Genomic DNA, 17,216 nt, shown 5'->3' with positions numbered 1-17,216 from the left:
CACACACACACACACACACACACACACACACACACACACACACACACACACACACACACACACACACACACACACACACACACACACACACACACACACACACACACACACACACAAGATGAGACACAGAGAGAACAGGGACAGAGACAAATAGACAGAGGGAAACACACGCGCACACACACACACACACACACACACACACACACACACACACACGCACGCACACACGCACGCACACACGCACACACACACAGAGACAAATAAACAACTCCTTATTGTTAAGAGATTATCATTACCCTATCAATAAACAACAGAGAGCCATCATTTTCTCCTTACAGTGCGAACAGAAAGGCACATATTTAAACAGGCAAATGAGTGGCCTACCTTCCCACTATTGTTTGATGCAAGATATGCAAAAGATACAAGTACAGCACAGATACAACAACAAGGATGGGCTTCAGAGCAAAAACATACAAGCCAGTGACTAACCACATAATCATGAATAATAGACTTGGAAGGAGTGCCCAGATAGTGCACAGATAAACAAAATGGCAATCTTTTGGCTGGCACTGGGTCCTTGTCCTTCATAGGAATGAGAGGGGGGGGGGGGGGGGGAGACTATGACCCGTCACATCCAATTAGCTGATTGAGGCAAAACGCAAAGAGCACCAATGGCGACAACGTGGAGCTGGTGTCCGAGCAACGCACCGCACACAAGTTGTGTTACGCAGACCAGAGGAGAGCCTCACTGTCACAAGCAACTAATACTGACAGGGTCTCTCTCACTCTACCCTTCTCACTCACTCTATCTATCTATCTATCTATCTATCCATCCATCTACCTATCTCTCTCTCTTTCGGTCTTCCTCTCACTCCCTCTCTCTTGAAACTGAACAGAATACATGCACACAGAAGTGGTAATACAGAATGACTATAAGCTCAATGTGACAGTCAGTTGCACAGACACTTGCATTCCCACACTCACTCACTCACACTCACACTGACACACACTCTCTCTCTCTCTCTCTCTCTCTTTCTCACGTGCTCGTGCTCACACACACACACACACACACAGAGACACAAAAAGTGGAGTGGAAATTGGTGGTGGGCACACAACCGTCCTGGCACCAGTGTTTTTGGGCACGCCAGTACAGCTGCCTCCTCATAACCAAATCGGCTAATAGCCGTGCGGCATGCTGGTGGGAGGAGAGGAGAGCCTGCCAGTGATCAATTGATCCACTCGGCGCACGCGATGTGACACTGGGTAGAGAAGCCCACGCCGCCAGGAGACAGATTGTGACATTCTGGTGACATTATCTTCTCAAGATTCCTTCTCATTCGATATCTGAGGATGCTAATCACGCGTCTTGGATCAACAGTTTTGCCATCTTCAAAAGGCGAAGAAATAGTGGCATGACCCACATGGAGGATGACCCTCTCTGGAGCCACAGTGTAGAGAAGGGGAAGGAGCACAGAGAGAGAGAGAGAGAGAGAGAGAGAGAGAGAGAGAGAGAGAGAGAGAGAAAATGAAAGAGAGGGGAAGACAAAGAGGAGTAAGAAAGAAACTGAGAGAACTAACAGCATGTGGGAGAAGCGAGAGAGAGAAAAACTGAAAGAGAGAAAGAAAGTGACAAGAGAGAAAGAGAGAGAGAGCGAGCAAGCAGAAGAGACAGACAGAAGACAAGCCCCGTGATGACAAGAGGGGGGGGACGGTCACAGAAGATGAATATCGCCATCTACTGGAGGGCTGCAGCGGAGCAGTGTGCGCGCGCTGGTGGGGAGGCGGGTAGCGGCCTCCTGGATCCCCGTCTCTAAGTACGAGCTGTCAGAGGTGATTAGGCAGTGGCGGAGACGCCGGACCTCACGTTCTGAAGCGCTGCTCAGTGGAAAATCACCAGCTCAGGATCAGGGCAGGGCCTACACACAGACACACTCACAGACACACAAACACACACACACACACTCTGGGCTCCCACTCCAGCCCAGACTGCCTCTAACCCTCTGCAACCACTGGTGGCACACACACAAAAGATAATTCCACGGCCTATGTCAGCAGATCAGAGGTCTAAATCTGCCATGTTTTTGGTTGTTCGGAAATCTTCACTTTATAAATGTGATGTAGCTGTGGTGTTGGAAAAGGGCCTGACCTTGGGGGGGGGGGGGGAGAGCAGTTGAATTTACACAGCTTGCAGTTGGGCCAGGGTGATTCAGGCCTGGTTTCAGGCTCTGTGGGGCTGATCAGAATCCCACACGGTCCAGCCCGGCATTAGTATCAATCACAGCGCACATTTTCAATCATCACTTTAAAACCAAACCATATTCATCTCCCGAAATGTCCGAGATGAGCTGAATTCCACATTTATACTGATTTACGCCTGTTGACAGAGAAACAAACATCGCTGTGACTTAACTGCGCCCATAGAATTTGAAAAATGCCTGTCTGTTAAAAGGATCATCTTTTCCACTGCGTTCAGCCAGAATCTACAGGTTTTACTGCATACTTGCCCAGAGCAAGAGGTGCCACCCAGCCACGTACGCTCCCAAACTCAGGAGATATAAATCTGATGGGAGGGCTTCACCCAAAACTGCATTCCTATGCAATTATCAAGCTGACGCAACAGCAAAAACAATCCCTCGTGTAATTAGTGAAAAATAGGGCTTGTACCTCGGGCCACGCAAACAGGTTGAAGAATCAAACACTCATGTGTTTCTCCTTATGATTCAGTGTTTAAGGGAAGCTCAATGCACGCGGGTTTAAGTGGAAATAGTTCTACCTCAGTGCATGACTACCTCTGCAAATGTGAAGGTTCCTTTGTGGTTGAAATGTCGCTCTGACCGTAACTGCTAACTAAATATTCTTTGTACATGTGTGTGTGTGTGCTTCGTCTCTTAAATATGCGATTTTGTGGGTCAAAGGTGACACTAGGGACCTCCAGCATTAACTTAGGCCTGATGCTTTAGAAGGATTTCCGGACAGATGCACACAACATCTCTGTCTGAGCCCCTGGCACCTAGCGTTGTTTGTGCCCCCCCCTCCCAAATATGGTTAGCTTCTGTTTCGTGCAACTGTTGGATGTGTGATATACGCCTCCTCTGTCAGTGGGCACAGACACATCCTGGAGATCTGGTTGGAGACATCTGCGGAGACAAATGGACAACATCCGCAGCACCTAATGGCTCGGGAAGACTTTCCTAGAATACTGTTTTCTGTACCTGATTTCCACACTTAGTCTGCATGTTAGGTATACAATTTTAGGTAATCAGTAAAGTGTCATCAGGAGTCAAGTTTTTTTTTCAGGGAAACCGTTGTCTTTATTTTTCAGTGGAGGTTAGCTCAGTTTACAAACACGGTGCATCAAAATCCAACATGACTGATATACTAACATAAGTTTCTCCTTGCTTAAAGACTACATTATATACTTTTAGATTAACGTAATATTTGTTGCAGACAGAATGCAAGGCAAAGCCTCAGAGTGCTCCTGGGGGTCTGTAGTGCAGTGAAGGTGTGTCATGCGTATGTGCGTTGTGTGGAGCTGATGTGGGGGGTGGGGTGGGGTGGAAGTGGCAGTGAGTGGGTTCCAGGGGAGAGTGGGCCACGTTTGGGAACAGAAGCCCCTCCAATGTGACCGCAAGGGTGCATGAGAGCAAAGGGGCTGAGCTGGCAGCAGAGGGAGGGGTGGAGGGGGCAGCTGGTGACAGACCCACACCTGTTCTGACATTCTCTGCCGACCTTGACTCTGAAAAACACATGACAATGCCACTCTCCGCATTCCCAGGGGACAGGCACATTCAGGCAAGGCCCCTCTTTCCTTTTTCTCTCCCCACCCCCACCTTCCCCACCACCAGCAGAAGCACCATGTCCCTCACCCTGATCACCTAAAAGTTCCCTTCCACACATGGAGAGAGAGCGAAGACAGAAAGTAGAAACAATATATGTGTGTGTGTGTGTGTCTTTGAGAGAGAGAGAGAGAGATATTTAACCAGGGAAAATCTGAGAAGAGAAGACCCTCACGTGCATGGTAGGTTAGAGTAGAGGCATGTGATAATAATGCACCATGTACAGTAGTGAATGCTGGTTAGAGGTTTTTCAAGAACACGAGTGTGACAATATTTAGTAACCCAGAGAAACACAATGCCGTTACTATATTTAAATATCAGCTGCAATTCTAAATCCGTGAACCATACAGCCATTTGAACTTTTCCACATCTGAATGGTAGGGCTGAACTAAATACCAGAAGCAGAAGAACTTTTACCAAAACAAACAAGCAAACATACATGTACTTCTCGGCAATGTGCCGTTTAGTAACGACTGGTGGTTCACAAGGCCTCATTTTCTCACACACTCGCCTTCCTTTCAGTCTAGTTTCTGTGAAGCCACACTGACACCTCACAGCTTTTCTTGCATCTGAGCTATAAAACACACAACAAAAAAACAAATAAACGGAAACATGCACAAATTCAAGAAGCGATCGCAAACCAAAAGAGCACACAGAGTTAAAACAGCAGTTAAAACAGAAACGAAAAACTAAACTAACCATGAAGCCTTATCTCAAGCTGATAAAAAAAAAAAGACCCACACACACTAGACACCCTATCAGTCAGACAGTAGGGCAGGGCGAGTCAGATCAGGAACTTGTGTCGTCCAGACATCAGATAATTGCAGTGCCAGTCACAAGGGGACCCTCTGTGTGTGTGTGTGTGTGTGTGTGTGTGTGTGTGTGTGTGTTTGAGGGTTATCGTGTAACTGCATTTGTCACCTGGCCTAGAATCACATGTCGACCCGCTCATGGCCCTGTTGTTACCTGCCGCACAAAGTACAGCACAGGACAGCACAGGACAGCACAGCACAGCACAGCACAGCACAGCACAGCGCCAAGGCCACAAATCCTCTGCCAGATAGCTCCACCTGTGCTGCCTTCCGAGAGTGTGGAGGCCTGAGACACATCTCTGTGTCAGTTTTAATGTATCCACCTCTCTCATACACACACACACACACACACACACACACACACACACACACACACACACACACACACACACACACACACACACACACACACACACACACACACACACACACACACACACACACACACACACACACACACACACACACACACACACTAAAACACACAAGAGCTCAATGTCCTCCACTCCTGAGAGCGAACAGGCCGGCCGAAGATGAGATCTTGCCCTGGGAAGCGGGACAGTGTGAGGTGCTGCAGCTGCGCTGGCTTGGCTCTGCCGGCCTGCCCGAGCGGAGACAGCCCCTATGCTGCAGCGCAGAGCAGCAGGTGAGCACGCGGCAGTCTCCAGCAGCCCCTAGTGCTCAAGCAGGAGGCAGCAACAGGTGACACATAAATAGGCTGGGGGCGAGGGGGTGCACAGCTAGAGCGTACAGTATGAATATTAATACAGTTGAATTCAATAGAGTGAGTCCTAAGGGACAGCACATCACAAGGATCCACGCTGGACGCTGGGCAGTCCAGATGGGTGGTCAACTTCACTCATGTGACGAGCATGGCCATCCAGGCAGCCCGTATACCAAAAAAAAAAAAACTCCCTGCAAAGGGAGCTGCAAAGTTTCACTCCATCTTCAATGACGTCCTTCTTTTCTTTTCTTCCAGCCCAAGTTGCCACCCCCACCCCCCACCACACCGTGCAGTGGAGCTGGTATCATTCCTGCTTGACAGAGCACCACGCTCCCCCTGATAGGCCTGATAAAGCCATAATCTCGGGTTGCCACACAGTGCAAAACATAAACCCAATTAGCATCTCCCCTTCATTCGTTTTCATCAAACTAGCAAAAACTGACAAGTATTAATTAATATCTGTTACATGTTATTTTTTCCCCCTCTTTTAGCAAGGCAGAGCGACAGGGTGGTGGGTGGTGAGGGAGAAGCAATTAGTAGAACAAAATAATCAAAATAGTATGTTTCAAAAAGCACTGATAAATGTCCTGCGAGGGCCCGACTAAATGTAAGAAGTGTAATATATTCTTGCTGTCATATTCCATTAAACTGCTATTACAGGCCTGAAAGAACTATTAGTCACTGCATTATTAATAACATTAATGTATTTACATTTTTAGTGTACAAGCCGCTTTTTCCGGCAATAATTTATGAACTTGACTTCAGATATTTTATAATGTTCGCCCCCACAACCATGTACAGTCTTTTGAGCTTAGTATTGATTATGAAAAACTGCGAGAATTTTTATGTTTGGATCCCTTCCCCCTCCACCTCTCTCTTAATGTATTGGAGAGGGGGGCCTTTGCATTAGGGGACTGAAATAAAGTGCATTTACATCTGAAGCAGAACTTCATAATTTACATGGCAACATTTATTAAGGGTGACAAATGAGGGTTTGGGCCACTCCATGCTTTTCCACAATGCAGCACTCACTCAATCCATGCACAGTAAATTACGGCAGGCCTAGTGAGTGCTGGTGCAAATGATTGTGTTATATTTATGCTGCACATGTATGACTCCTGGGAGGTTAGCACTCGCACTGTGGAGAGACTGTTTACCAAAGAGCCTAGAGTGACTGTGGATGTGTTTGTGTGTGTGTGTGCATATGTCTGCATGTGTTCTTGCACTGCAAATACTTTGAATTTATTGCTTGGTATAAAAGTTGTGTGGAAGTGACTGGTGGCGCATGCAGAGTGGAAGAGGACTTTCTGCTTCTTGACTACTCAGAAGAGGCACAGAAGATGGCATGGTAGAACATTAGGAGGTCCAAGCAAGATATGACTTGTATGCTAGTAGGTGAAATACTAGGGATCATTTCTGGACATAATTACAACAGAGCACTGTAATAGAGCTATGCAGAGCACTGAAATAGAGTATTAGCTAGACCTTAAAGTTCCTGACAGGCCATTCTGGTCTCTCCCTGTAAGTAGCAATCGAAGAACAATGAAATCCACCTTAGAAGGCACAGTACAAAGAAATTCCCTTAAACCCTTAAGTCAAACAATCCTCTAAGAAATGAGAAATAAAAGTCTCATTCATGAATAAATGACTTCCCTCGTTCCCCCGCTAATGTTCCTCAACCGATAACCACCATAAGCCAGCGTGTAATGTTCAATAATTATAGAGAGAAGCATTTTGCACTGCTGTAGTTACAAACGCACCATGGGAATCCCACCATTTAAACAAATAACTAGCGCTGCAGGGGAGTTGGTAGATGAATTAACTGCTAATAACTTACTGGGACGCCAGATAAAGAACATTTTCCACGTGTCAATTACAAATCAGTTTTTCTATGATTTCTAGACTTCTGAAAATATTCACAAGCTGTAAAAGAGAAAACAAGGAAAATAAATAAATAATACAAATTCCCACACGGTGGAGGAGGGGGGAGGCGTGTTGCATTTACATCGCTTTGCAGAGGTTTTCATCTTTCCCTCTTTTTTCTAGGCTTTGTTTTGATCAAGCAGGAGTGAGGGGGGGGGGACAAAAATATCATCGGGCTGCGCGGGTCTTTTTTGTCTCATTTGGTGTGAAAGGCTCGAGCCTTGGCTCACCGGCCTCCTGGCCACCGCTGACGCTCCCCAGCCTGCTGCTTGCGGGGCCCTGTGCAGCTTCAATCACAACTCCTCTTCATTAAAATCACATGGCCCCTGCCAAAACCAGAAGAGACACCGGCAACCGCAAAAAAAAGAAAGGACTTAAAAAAGAAAAATCAGATGCTAGGTGTCTCAGTACCTGAATTACCATAGTCATTTACTTAATAAAGGCAGGCCTGTTTCCTGTCAATCAGTGGCTGTCGCGTCCCTCATTTGCGGTGGTGAAAACGCCGGAGTAATTGCTTCTTATACTAATCAACACAACTTGGGTAATTATGCCTTGAAAGTGACATTGGTGGTTTGGGGGGTGGGGGGTTGGCTGTGAGGTGATGTGAACAGGCCTGACAGTAAAGGCATCTCTCGTGCAGCCCTGAGACTACGAGTCACACCGCGGACCAGTCTCTCCTCCTCGCGACGCGCCTCCAACATACAAAGGAGGGCGAAAGGGGGAAACTTTATATCAGACACAAGTAATTACAAAGTGCCAGACTGGTTGGAAATGGCCATTCAGCACCGAATCCTTTCCCAGGCGTGTTAGGAAAATAAACACAGCGAGGGCTGTAATTAAAATGGTGTCATATTTCCGTCATCTGAGGAAAATGCATAATGACACAGTTCAAGCAGGCTACGGAGAAGAAAAAAATGGGAAATTATAGATCTGTAGTTGACATATTGTTTATATTAATGTATTTGCTAGGATTAAAAATGATGCAGAATTGTGTAAGTACAAATTAAATTTTATTGAATTTGGCATAATCATAGACTTCAAATGACAGTCGGACAAAAAGGGAAAAAAAGGGAGCTTTCCCTTAAAAGTGGCTGGAATGGCTGTGGACATCGAAAGGCATCCCCTCGAGACAAGATTGAAATTCCCAGGCTTGCATCACACCCACTGCTCCGGGGTCAAACATCGAACACACCACCACCACTAGGGCGAACGGGATGGATCAGGCGTTGGCTCCCTTTAAGCAAACAGTTCAGAGCTCCCAGAGAATCTTTTCCTCACTGAGAAGGAACTGGTAAGAGTCACAGACAAAACCTTTGCTTTGCGTCTGTAGCGCCCATGCCAAGAGGGTACCAAGACGAGTGCTTGTAAAAAAGCAGCTGTACAAAGGAACGAGCCTGCAGAACAGACCAGAAACATCAGCCCTTAGCGATCACGACTAATCAGGGTTGAGGTGTATGGCTTTAAATAGGCGTTGCGGTTTGAACTGTTGTTACTGTTGATATATCACCTCAGGTGCATGCTGGCTGCCATCCTCACAGGGGAGAGAGATTCTGTATTTGTGTCAACTGCTGAGTGATTGATAACATCCCTCTTCCAAAACCTCTGTCGGGCTGATACATGCTGGAAGACTTTTATTTGGACTGGATTTTAGACTGGATTTTAAGGGTTCAAGGAGCTTCATTCATCCACTGAGAGCCCAAATCTCCTGAAGAGGAGAGGAGAAGGGAAGTAGACAGAATCTGTTCCCAGCCTGGCAGTGACAGTGGCAGAAAACAGTGAATCAGCCGGGAAACGGTACAGACACACGGCCCCCTGAATCACCCTCAGGACCGCTCGGGCTGATGGCTTTTGACTCGTCTGACAAATTTAATTGGACCTTCCCAAGGGGGCTTCCGACATTCTGTTCACAGGGTCACGTGTTCCAAGGGACAAACCCGCCAAGTAAACCATCCAGACCCCGTCGCAAGAAATGCTTAGATGGGGGTTATAGGCTCTGTAGAAGACAAATAACCGTCTTCTCTGCTGTTTCAGGCCCTCAAGCCTTAAGGGCTACAATGTCCTCTACAGCCCAACCCTCTGAACACCTGCTGGGCTGCATTTGCCATCTGGAGATGAGGAAGTCCTGGTGGTTCCAGGATTTCTCTTCTTCTCACTGCTCTGCTGCGACAATCAGGTCTTCCCCACATTCCCCCAACAATCAGGTCTTCTCCTGCACATTTAGGCCATTTAGTGAACCAAGGCACTGAAGTCACAAGAGTGGTGCAAAGGTTACGCAGTGCAAATATGGGGTAGGATACTCTGAAGCCCATCACTATGAGTCAGCTGCATGTGTAAGTAGAGGCTGATGTCTTTGGCTGACAGAGATGTAGTGTAAAGTAGTCTGCCCTAGGCACCTTCAGTGGTCGTCTAAACAGAATTGGTGGGTCAAAGGCATGCTTTACTTTGTGATTAGAGATAAAACTGCCACTCATTATTTCATGGGTTCTAGGGTGTCTGGACAAGGGAACATCAATTCACCAGTTTATCATGTGCAAAACATATAAATTCAGAAGTGAACAATGTCTTCTCTAAAGCAATATTCTGATGTCCTCAAGGCTTTGGGGCTATTTCATCTGAGAACCATTACAGTCCTGGTTGTAGGGTCTGAGTAGTAACTGTCAGTTTAAACTGCGGAGAAAAATGAGCATATTTACATTCTGAAAATCAAATACAGGCTGACCTTGGAGTAAGTATGTGCAATATGTCAGATCACAGCATTCAAAACACAGATGACCAATACGTCACTGTTAGTGCGGAGGGCAACCTCAGGACCTTCACCTCGGCTTAATGTGGAGTTCATTTGATTCATTTTAAATCTCCCCTAGAGCATGTGTAATTGCACAGACTCTCAAGAGTGCTTTGCAACACTTTGCAATGTAGATTTTCTGGGCAGACATCTCTTTCCAGAAAAAAGTAGTGTTCACCCAGTTGTAAAGATTTGGGAAATATAATTTACATGAGTGAAACAATAATGGAAAGACTAAAAATGTTCACATAATAAACTGTTATCTATTATTGTTGGGTATAACCAACCCATATCATTTTCTGTTCACAGTACCTTAAAAGCCACGTCACATGACTATAGAAACTATCCCTACCTTATTTAAAATGAAAAATTACTAAAGACAATTCACTTTGCACCTAACTAATTAACACCAAACTATAGGCTACAACTTGCTCTATTCTATTCTCTAAGTTTCTATGTTATTCTCTCCTGCCACTAAATTATCGACTTGGGCATACTACCTCAGCTGTGTCTTCATGCTAGAAAGGGCTTTCTGCACTGCAGGCGAGTCAGTGTGCAGATTATGAATGAAAATTGTCCCTGCAGTATGAAATGAGGGAAGAAATGGCCTTTTCATGTGGGAAGATGTCCGGCCGTAAATCTGCTAAATTGTGCCTCTGGGGAGCAGGCCCTGGTGATCTGGTCCAACAGAACACATCAGAGAGAGAAACCACAGAATAATGAAATCTGGGGCGCAGTCGCCTTTATCGACTCATCCTTTTCAAAGAGCAAGGGAACATTCCGGAGACATTGTCAACATCAAAAAGAGCAGCATTTGCCAAGTACAGAAAAGAATAAATACAGTAATTCAGTAACTCAGAATGACATCACAAAGTGAGAGATGAAATGTGAGAATACCTAGTGGACCAATAATTTGGTCTCTGACTATTTTTTCCACCAAGTTCAAAAAGAAATCATATGAATACAGCTTTGCGTCACTGCGCAGTCATACAATTAATCATATTTTATTCCAGTAAACACAGACCAGTTCTTGACAGAATTACGTTTAAAGGGGAATTTACAACAAACAAAAAAAGAACGGGTAAATGAGGCTCAAAAGTCAAAGACAAAGAAAAAAAAAGCCTTTGGTGATTCACCTCCAATGTGGCATGATGACTTTAAAAGTGCAACCTGCACTGAAACAAGAAGTCCAAGCTGCCGCACTGCAAACTCATTTTCTCAGGCCGGGTCGTTGGCGGACCTCAAGAAAAGTGCACAGAGCACGCACGATAAATCTGACGTGAAATCATAATCATAAAAGCAATTAGCTGACCCTGCTCGGCTCGTCCTTGGACATGACAGAGAGAATTCATACGGAGACCTCTAAGGAGGCAGGAGTGGGGGGGAGAGGGATGAGAGGAGAGAGAAAGAGAGAGAGAGAGAGGGGAGGGTAGGCGAGGAAAAAGTGCAACACAGCAACAATAAAACAGCAGGCCCTTCCTGTGTCATTAACCATCGACTCCAAGAGCTCAACAACACATCATTAGGCTGGACTCAAGCGCCATGCAGCCTCCTCTCTAACCGTACTCAGGTGTCTCTCTGGCTCACCGTCTCATATAGACAGAAGAAGCTAGTTTACCTACTGGACTCGACAGGGCCAGGGCCACAACAAGGACATGACAACACAGTGCAATCCTATAGTTTGACAGATAGCTACAGAAGACAATGGACACAAATCTGTTGAGTTCCTTACGCTTATGGAAAAACGCTTTTGTAAAACACACATACACCTTTAAAATACTAGACTGACATCGCTCTATTTGTGGTCATTTAAAAGAACATTATTAAAATTGACATTTAAATGAAATCATTTAGCAGTCACCTTTTCCCATAGTAGCATACTGTACAGATAAGGTATCTCTCATTTATGTACATTTGTATAGGCTACACCTCACGACCACGTCAGCACCTCACTCTACCAACTCCCAAAAAGAAAATGTAATCTCCCAGAGATATAAATAGACGCTCCTACAACTTCAAAGATACATTTTTAGTGATAGTTATAGCGACTTGATAAAAAGAGAGTGATAACAACAATGAGAAATTAAGAAGAAGAAATTAATTAATTATGTGTAATGCAACAAAATGCATATAAAAATATTTTTTTTAAATCTCGCACACAGATTACCCTCATATTGTTATTACAGAGGGTTGAACTACTCGCTGCCACCTAGCGACTGTGACCATGAAATATGTGTGAGCTTCATGCCCCCGTGCCAGCAGTAACTCTCCTTTACTGCAGACAGCTCCAATAAAGGACTACAATTACAATTAAAGTAATGAGCAAAAAGGAATACAAAAAAAAGGAAAAGGCCCAAGCAAGGTTCCCTTGACAGAGTAAATTGCAGTCTAGTTTCCGACAGATTCAGAAGAAGCCTTTTTGGAGTCGTTACTGTGCTGCGCTCACTGAATAATTAACTTTTCTGAAACCCCGAAATGACAACAAAAGTAAAACACCGTCTCTCGGCACTTGCTACAGTCCTATTCATGAACCATGAGAGCACAGGAGAGGAGGAGCACTGTCAGCTTTTATTGTTAAGGGCCCATCAGAGGCCTGATATTGAGTTACAGAGAGAGAGAAAGAGTGAGAGAGCGAGAACGAGAGAGAGCGAGAGAGACCCCCTCCCCCCCGAGATGGTATTTTATTTTCAAAAAACGACCAGATAAGCAACAGATGGCTTTTGTGACTTCAGGGCCAGGAATGACAGCAAAGAGGGAAGAAAGGGGGAAAATGAACTGGGTGGGAGAAAGACAATATGATGGAATGAGGGTGCGTGCTTGAGAGAAAGACAGAGAGAGGATGTCTAAGTGTAGGAGAAAGGGAGAGAGCGAGTTCTCCTGAGTGATGCCACTGGCTGCAGCGTTAATGTTGGCATCTTGTCAGCCAGCCCCCGATTTCTAAGCTTGGTGCAGTTTTTCCTTCCCCCCCCCCCACCCCCACCCCTCTCCTCTACCTCTGCCTCCTCCTTCTCCTCCACTGTGGTGGTGATAGCAGAGGGAGCTCCGGAAATTCAGAGACTGCTGAGCCAAAACAGATCACTTCAAAGCGCCTTATTTAACGCTCGCTAAATTTTTCATCACAGTCGCTTAATATCCTGGGGAAGGGGGAGCTTTTGAAGTTGCTGCGAGACCGGGATGTTCTTGCTCCTCCCCTCCAGCCCCCCACACCAACCTCCACCCCCCCTCCCCCACCCGCTAACCACCTCCAAACACCAAGCCTGAGTTTCTCCTCTCCCTCAGCCTGAACTAAACCAACCCTGCCCCCCCCCCACCGCCCAGTCTGAACCTCAGTCCTTCTATCGGAGGTTGGACGGTGAAGGTGTGTGGAGTCGACCCAGAGCGCCAGGCCAACCTTGTTGCCAGTCCCGCTGAGGCACCTGCTACCAAGGCAACACTACCCAGCAGCAGTCTTCTCACACACACACACACACACACACACACACACACACAGGCGTATGCACACATGCATGCACACGAGCACATGAGGGAATAGTATGCCATGGAGCCAGAGATGATCAATAATGCATGAACTATTTTCAAACACACAGACAGGGTTAAAAGGTCTGTTTGGTGTTTTCATTCCTAAAATGAGTAGCGCGGTGTCTTTGAAGATCCTGGGGGGCTGCCCAGGTACTGCCATTTACCCACAGACAAGCAGCAATTACAAACCAGATAAATATATACACAGAACAGCTTGTTTGTCAGGGCCCGGGGTCATGAGACACTGGAGAAGGAGAGCCAAGTAGAGTGAATGAGAGAACGAGAGAACGAGAGAACGAGAGAGGGGAACAGAGGATGCAGGAACAGACACTGGGGGTGAGGGACAGGGGTTAAGAACAGCAAGAGGAGAATAAAGAGAGCAACAGACAGCCAGGGAGTGCGTGAATGAGTGAGTGTAAGAACAAGAATGAAACCAAAAGGTGTGTGTATATGTATACGTGATGGTGTGACTGGACAACCGCCCTGTAGGCAAGAACTCGAGAGGGGACTGTCTGATGGCTGGGTGGTGTGGTGTAGCACTCTTGTGTTTGGAGGTTCGGGTCTAAACCTTCTGGCGTGCAGTGGAGCCGGCAGCCTTTTGCGCCTCCCCAACCAAACGCAGCCTCACGCCACCCAGGAGCAGCAACACACTGGCTGAGCACACTGACGGGCCAAGGTGAGTCAGAACCTGTTAAAGTGACTGGTGTCCCCTGCCTGTCACACTCACACACTCTCACTCACACAAACACACATACACTCAAGCATACAAGCCCTGAGTCTCCCTTCAACCCCGCCACTGGTCCCCTTCCTCTCATCCAGATAAAATCCTTTCAGACACAAATTTCAATTATTCACCTCCTCCAAATAATGCCTTGTGACATGAATTATCCCGCAATGTAATAATCCACTTAACTGGGAAAGAGCAGCTCATCAGAAAGAGAAAAGGGGGAGAAAAGAGAAGGCGAGTCCTCGACCAGCTACCGACAGTAGAAGGCTTAATAATCTACATTTTTTACGCTGCTAAGGAGCGAGCTTGAAACATCGCTAGACGTGACGCATGGCGTGAAATTACATTGACACAGGGAACAATAGCACAGTTAATTACCCAAAGATGACAAAGATGTCATCAACACGATCAACACAATGCAAGCAGAGCCTTCAGATTTGTCTTGAAATTAGAAAATCATGTGGTAGGCTGTGGTTTCAGTTAAGACTGTAAAGTAAATATGGGAAGGCAAAGAGTCATACCCGTCAATTTCCAGCACACAACCAATTTTGCCATATTCTTAGATGGCTAAACCGCTTGTATACTCTTTTCAATGCAATTATACTGATGTAGTCCATATTACTGACTATTAAATTAGATATGATTTCTATCCAGAGCCTAAAGGTAGGACCTATCCAAGCCTGGACCACAAGGCCCATCTGAGGGTCATACTGAGGTAATAATAAGCCATTCGTTTTTGTTCCTGTTATGTTTAGTTTTTGCGGTAAAAATGCTTAAAATTTTTCTGAGATAAATTTCAGTACAATACTTAAACCATAACTAGGTTCAGAGGTGAATATGCAGACACAAAACACATAATCCTATTCTCAACGGAAAATTATGTTTCAAACCAAGCCTTTTATATTCTTTTACATTCACATACACTCTTTACACATTACCCCATCCATACAGTCAAGAGTCTAATGTCGTACTACAAATAAAATACAGGCCTTACCAATGCTTCCCGCGTAGGGGCGTCCTCTCTGATGGATGAGCCATTCTGAAACAAAGTGTAAGCTTGCATTAGAGCGCCATCTATGGGTACAATATAAAATAGTATATGAAGTAGCAAGGCCTCTTCCAATGCATTGGAGACACACAGATCTTTTTACACCTAACAGAAGACCATAGTTTTCCAGCTATGCAACACATGTATGAATCAATTTGGAACTAATCGGGACACTGACATCAAGCAAAACACACAGCATGCTTGGCAAACATACAGAGGCGGGCATGGAAAAGAGAATGTGTCCTAAATGGCAGTCAAGGGTAAACAGCCACCTGCTGGAGCAAATCTGAACACATGACATCCTAACATTATTACCAGGAAAATAGCACAGAGGTAATTTGTGCGATGCTTCCGTTCAGCATGCGCCATGTCTGTCTGAGAGGCTTAATTGAATATGGTAACCCACTGACCGTCGCCACAACACAGCCGCAGACGTTTCAGATAAAGCCTGAAGACGGATAATACCAGGTGAATTGAATATGCTTCACTTTAATACCGTTTTACAACTTCCCTTTGCCTGGCTATTTGGCCCACCTGCTGTCTCCTGCCATGGCTTCATCCCCCCACCCCCCTCTGCTCATGTTTCACAACACAGGCTTTCTTGTTCTGCCTGACCTTGATGGGGCCTATTTGTAGGGACTGACCATTTATTGTTTTGTGTTTGATTTGTCCCATGTTAGATAATAGGCACATATTTTGTTTCATACATAGGCTATTTCAATTGTGTAAGAGGAAAATTTGAGAATAGAAGACCTTTTTTTTTCAAACAGATATTATTTTGCTTTTGTGTGTGTGTCTTTGTGTGTGTATATGTGTGTGTTTGTTTAATTAGGTAAGGTTTCGGTAAGGTTTCTTTGGTTTCAGCACTTTGTTGGGATTTGAAGTCATGATCCCAGGCATCTTTCCCCCTGCTGAAACTGCAACAGGATACATGACTACAAACAAGAAAGGCTATTCCGTTCTGAAGTCAAGCTCTGCGGCACAGATGAACTCTCATGTTGAGCACATCCACTTGGGTTGCAAGAATCCTGGTGAGCTATTTCCACAGGGGCAGCGCACATTGAAACACAAGACTGGTATCAAACCAACAACTAAAAACAGAATCCTTCTGGATTGCTGAATAATTAACAGAAAGATAATTTGCTGTAGTCTCTGCTTTCAGACAGCTGAGTTTACCAGTCTGTAATTAGTGCTTTTTAGATGACAACTGTCCCGGACTTGAACCCAAGATCCAACCACAGGCATTCGACAGAGGAAGTCCCTCTAGCCTGGGTTCAAAGCCATCCTAATGGGGGGGAAAACACTATAAATTGATTGTCATTCCATAGAGTTAATCCTCTATTATATGTTCAGTGCCAAAACAGAGTGTCTTTTTCAGTAAGGGATGGCAATACAAATTAGTGTCCCTGCAGAAGGTACATTGTCAAAAGTTATTATGGTGAAATAGGCTATAGTGTAGTGGTAACATGATTTGTTCATGTCTGGCAATGGACATAAGATACATAAATCTAGACATGGATACCGCTCAAGACTTGGACAAAACTGCTCAAGATTTGGAAATGTGATGAAGGCCTAGTATTAGAAGACCTGTAGGGCATTATCTAGATCAGAGTTTTTGAAGGACAACAACACTTAATAATGCTGACAGACTGTGGTATCATCTTTACAATATTTGTTTGGTTTGTCAGGTGACAGCTGGCATCCTCTTGTACCTCAACAGAGCAGACTCAATTATCTGAAATTCACACCAAAACTCTGAATGCCTGCCAGTCTTTCCGAATCTACGAGCTGGCCTTTGAGTTAGCTATTCACTATGTAGTTCTGTTGTTGGGGTCAGGCCAC

At 45.4% G+C, this 17,216-nt stretch overlaps 1 protein-coding gene across 2 annotated transcripts in view; it reads right to left on the bottom strand.

Moving 5' to 3' along the window:
- The window catches only part of pex14 (peroxisomal biogenesis factor 14), a 56,452-nt gene that overhangs the window by 37,860 nt on the left and 1,376 nt on the right, over positions 1 to 17,216 (bottom strand). For both annotated transcript variants that reach the window (XM_012826195.3, XM_031566304.2), the window contains exon 2: positions 15,321 to 15,365. In XM_012826195.3, coding sequence (XP_012681649.2) covers positions 15,321 to 15,365 — 45 coding nt within the window. The remainder of the gene's footprint in view (positions 1 to 15,320; positions 15,366 to 17,216) is intronic.

Source organism: Clupea harengus, chromosome 4, assembly GCF_900700415.2.
Source record: "Clupea harengus chromosome 4, Ch_v2.0.2, whole genome shotgun sequence".
In the NCBI taxonomy this organism is placed as follows: Eukaryota; Metazoa; Chordata; class Actinopteri; order Clupeiformes; family Clupeidae; genus Clupea; species Clupea harengus.
This window is presented reverse-complemented; position numbering and strand designations above follow the sequence as displayed.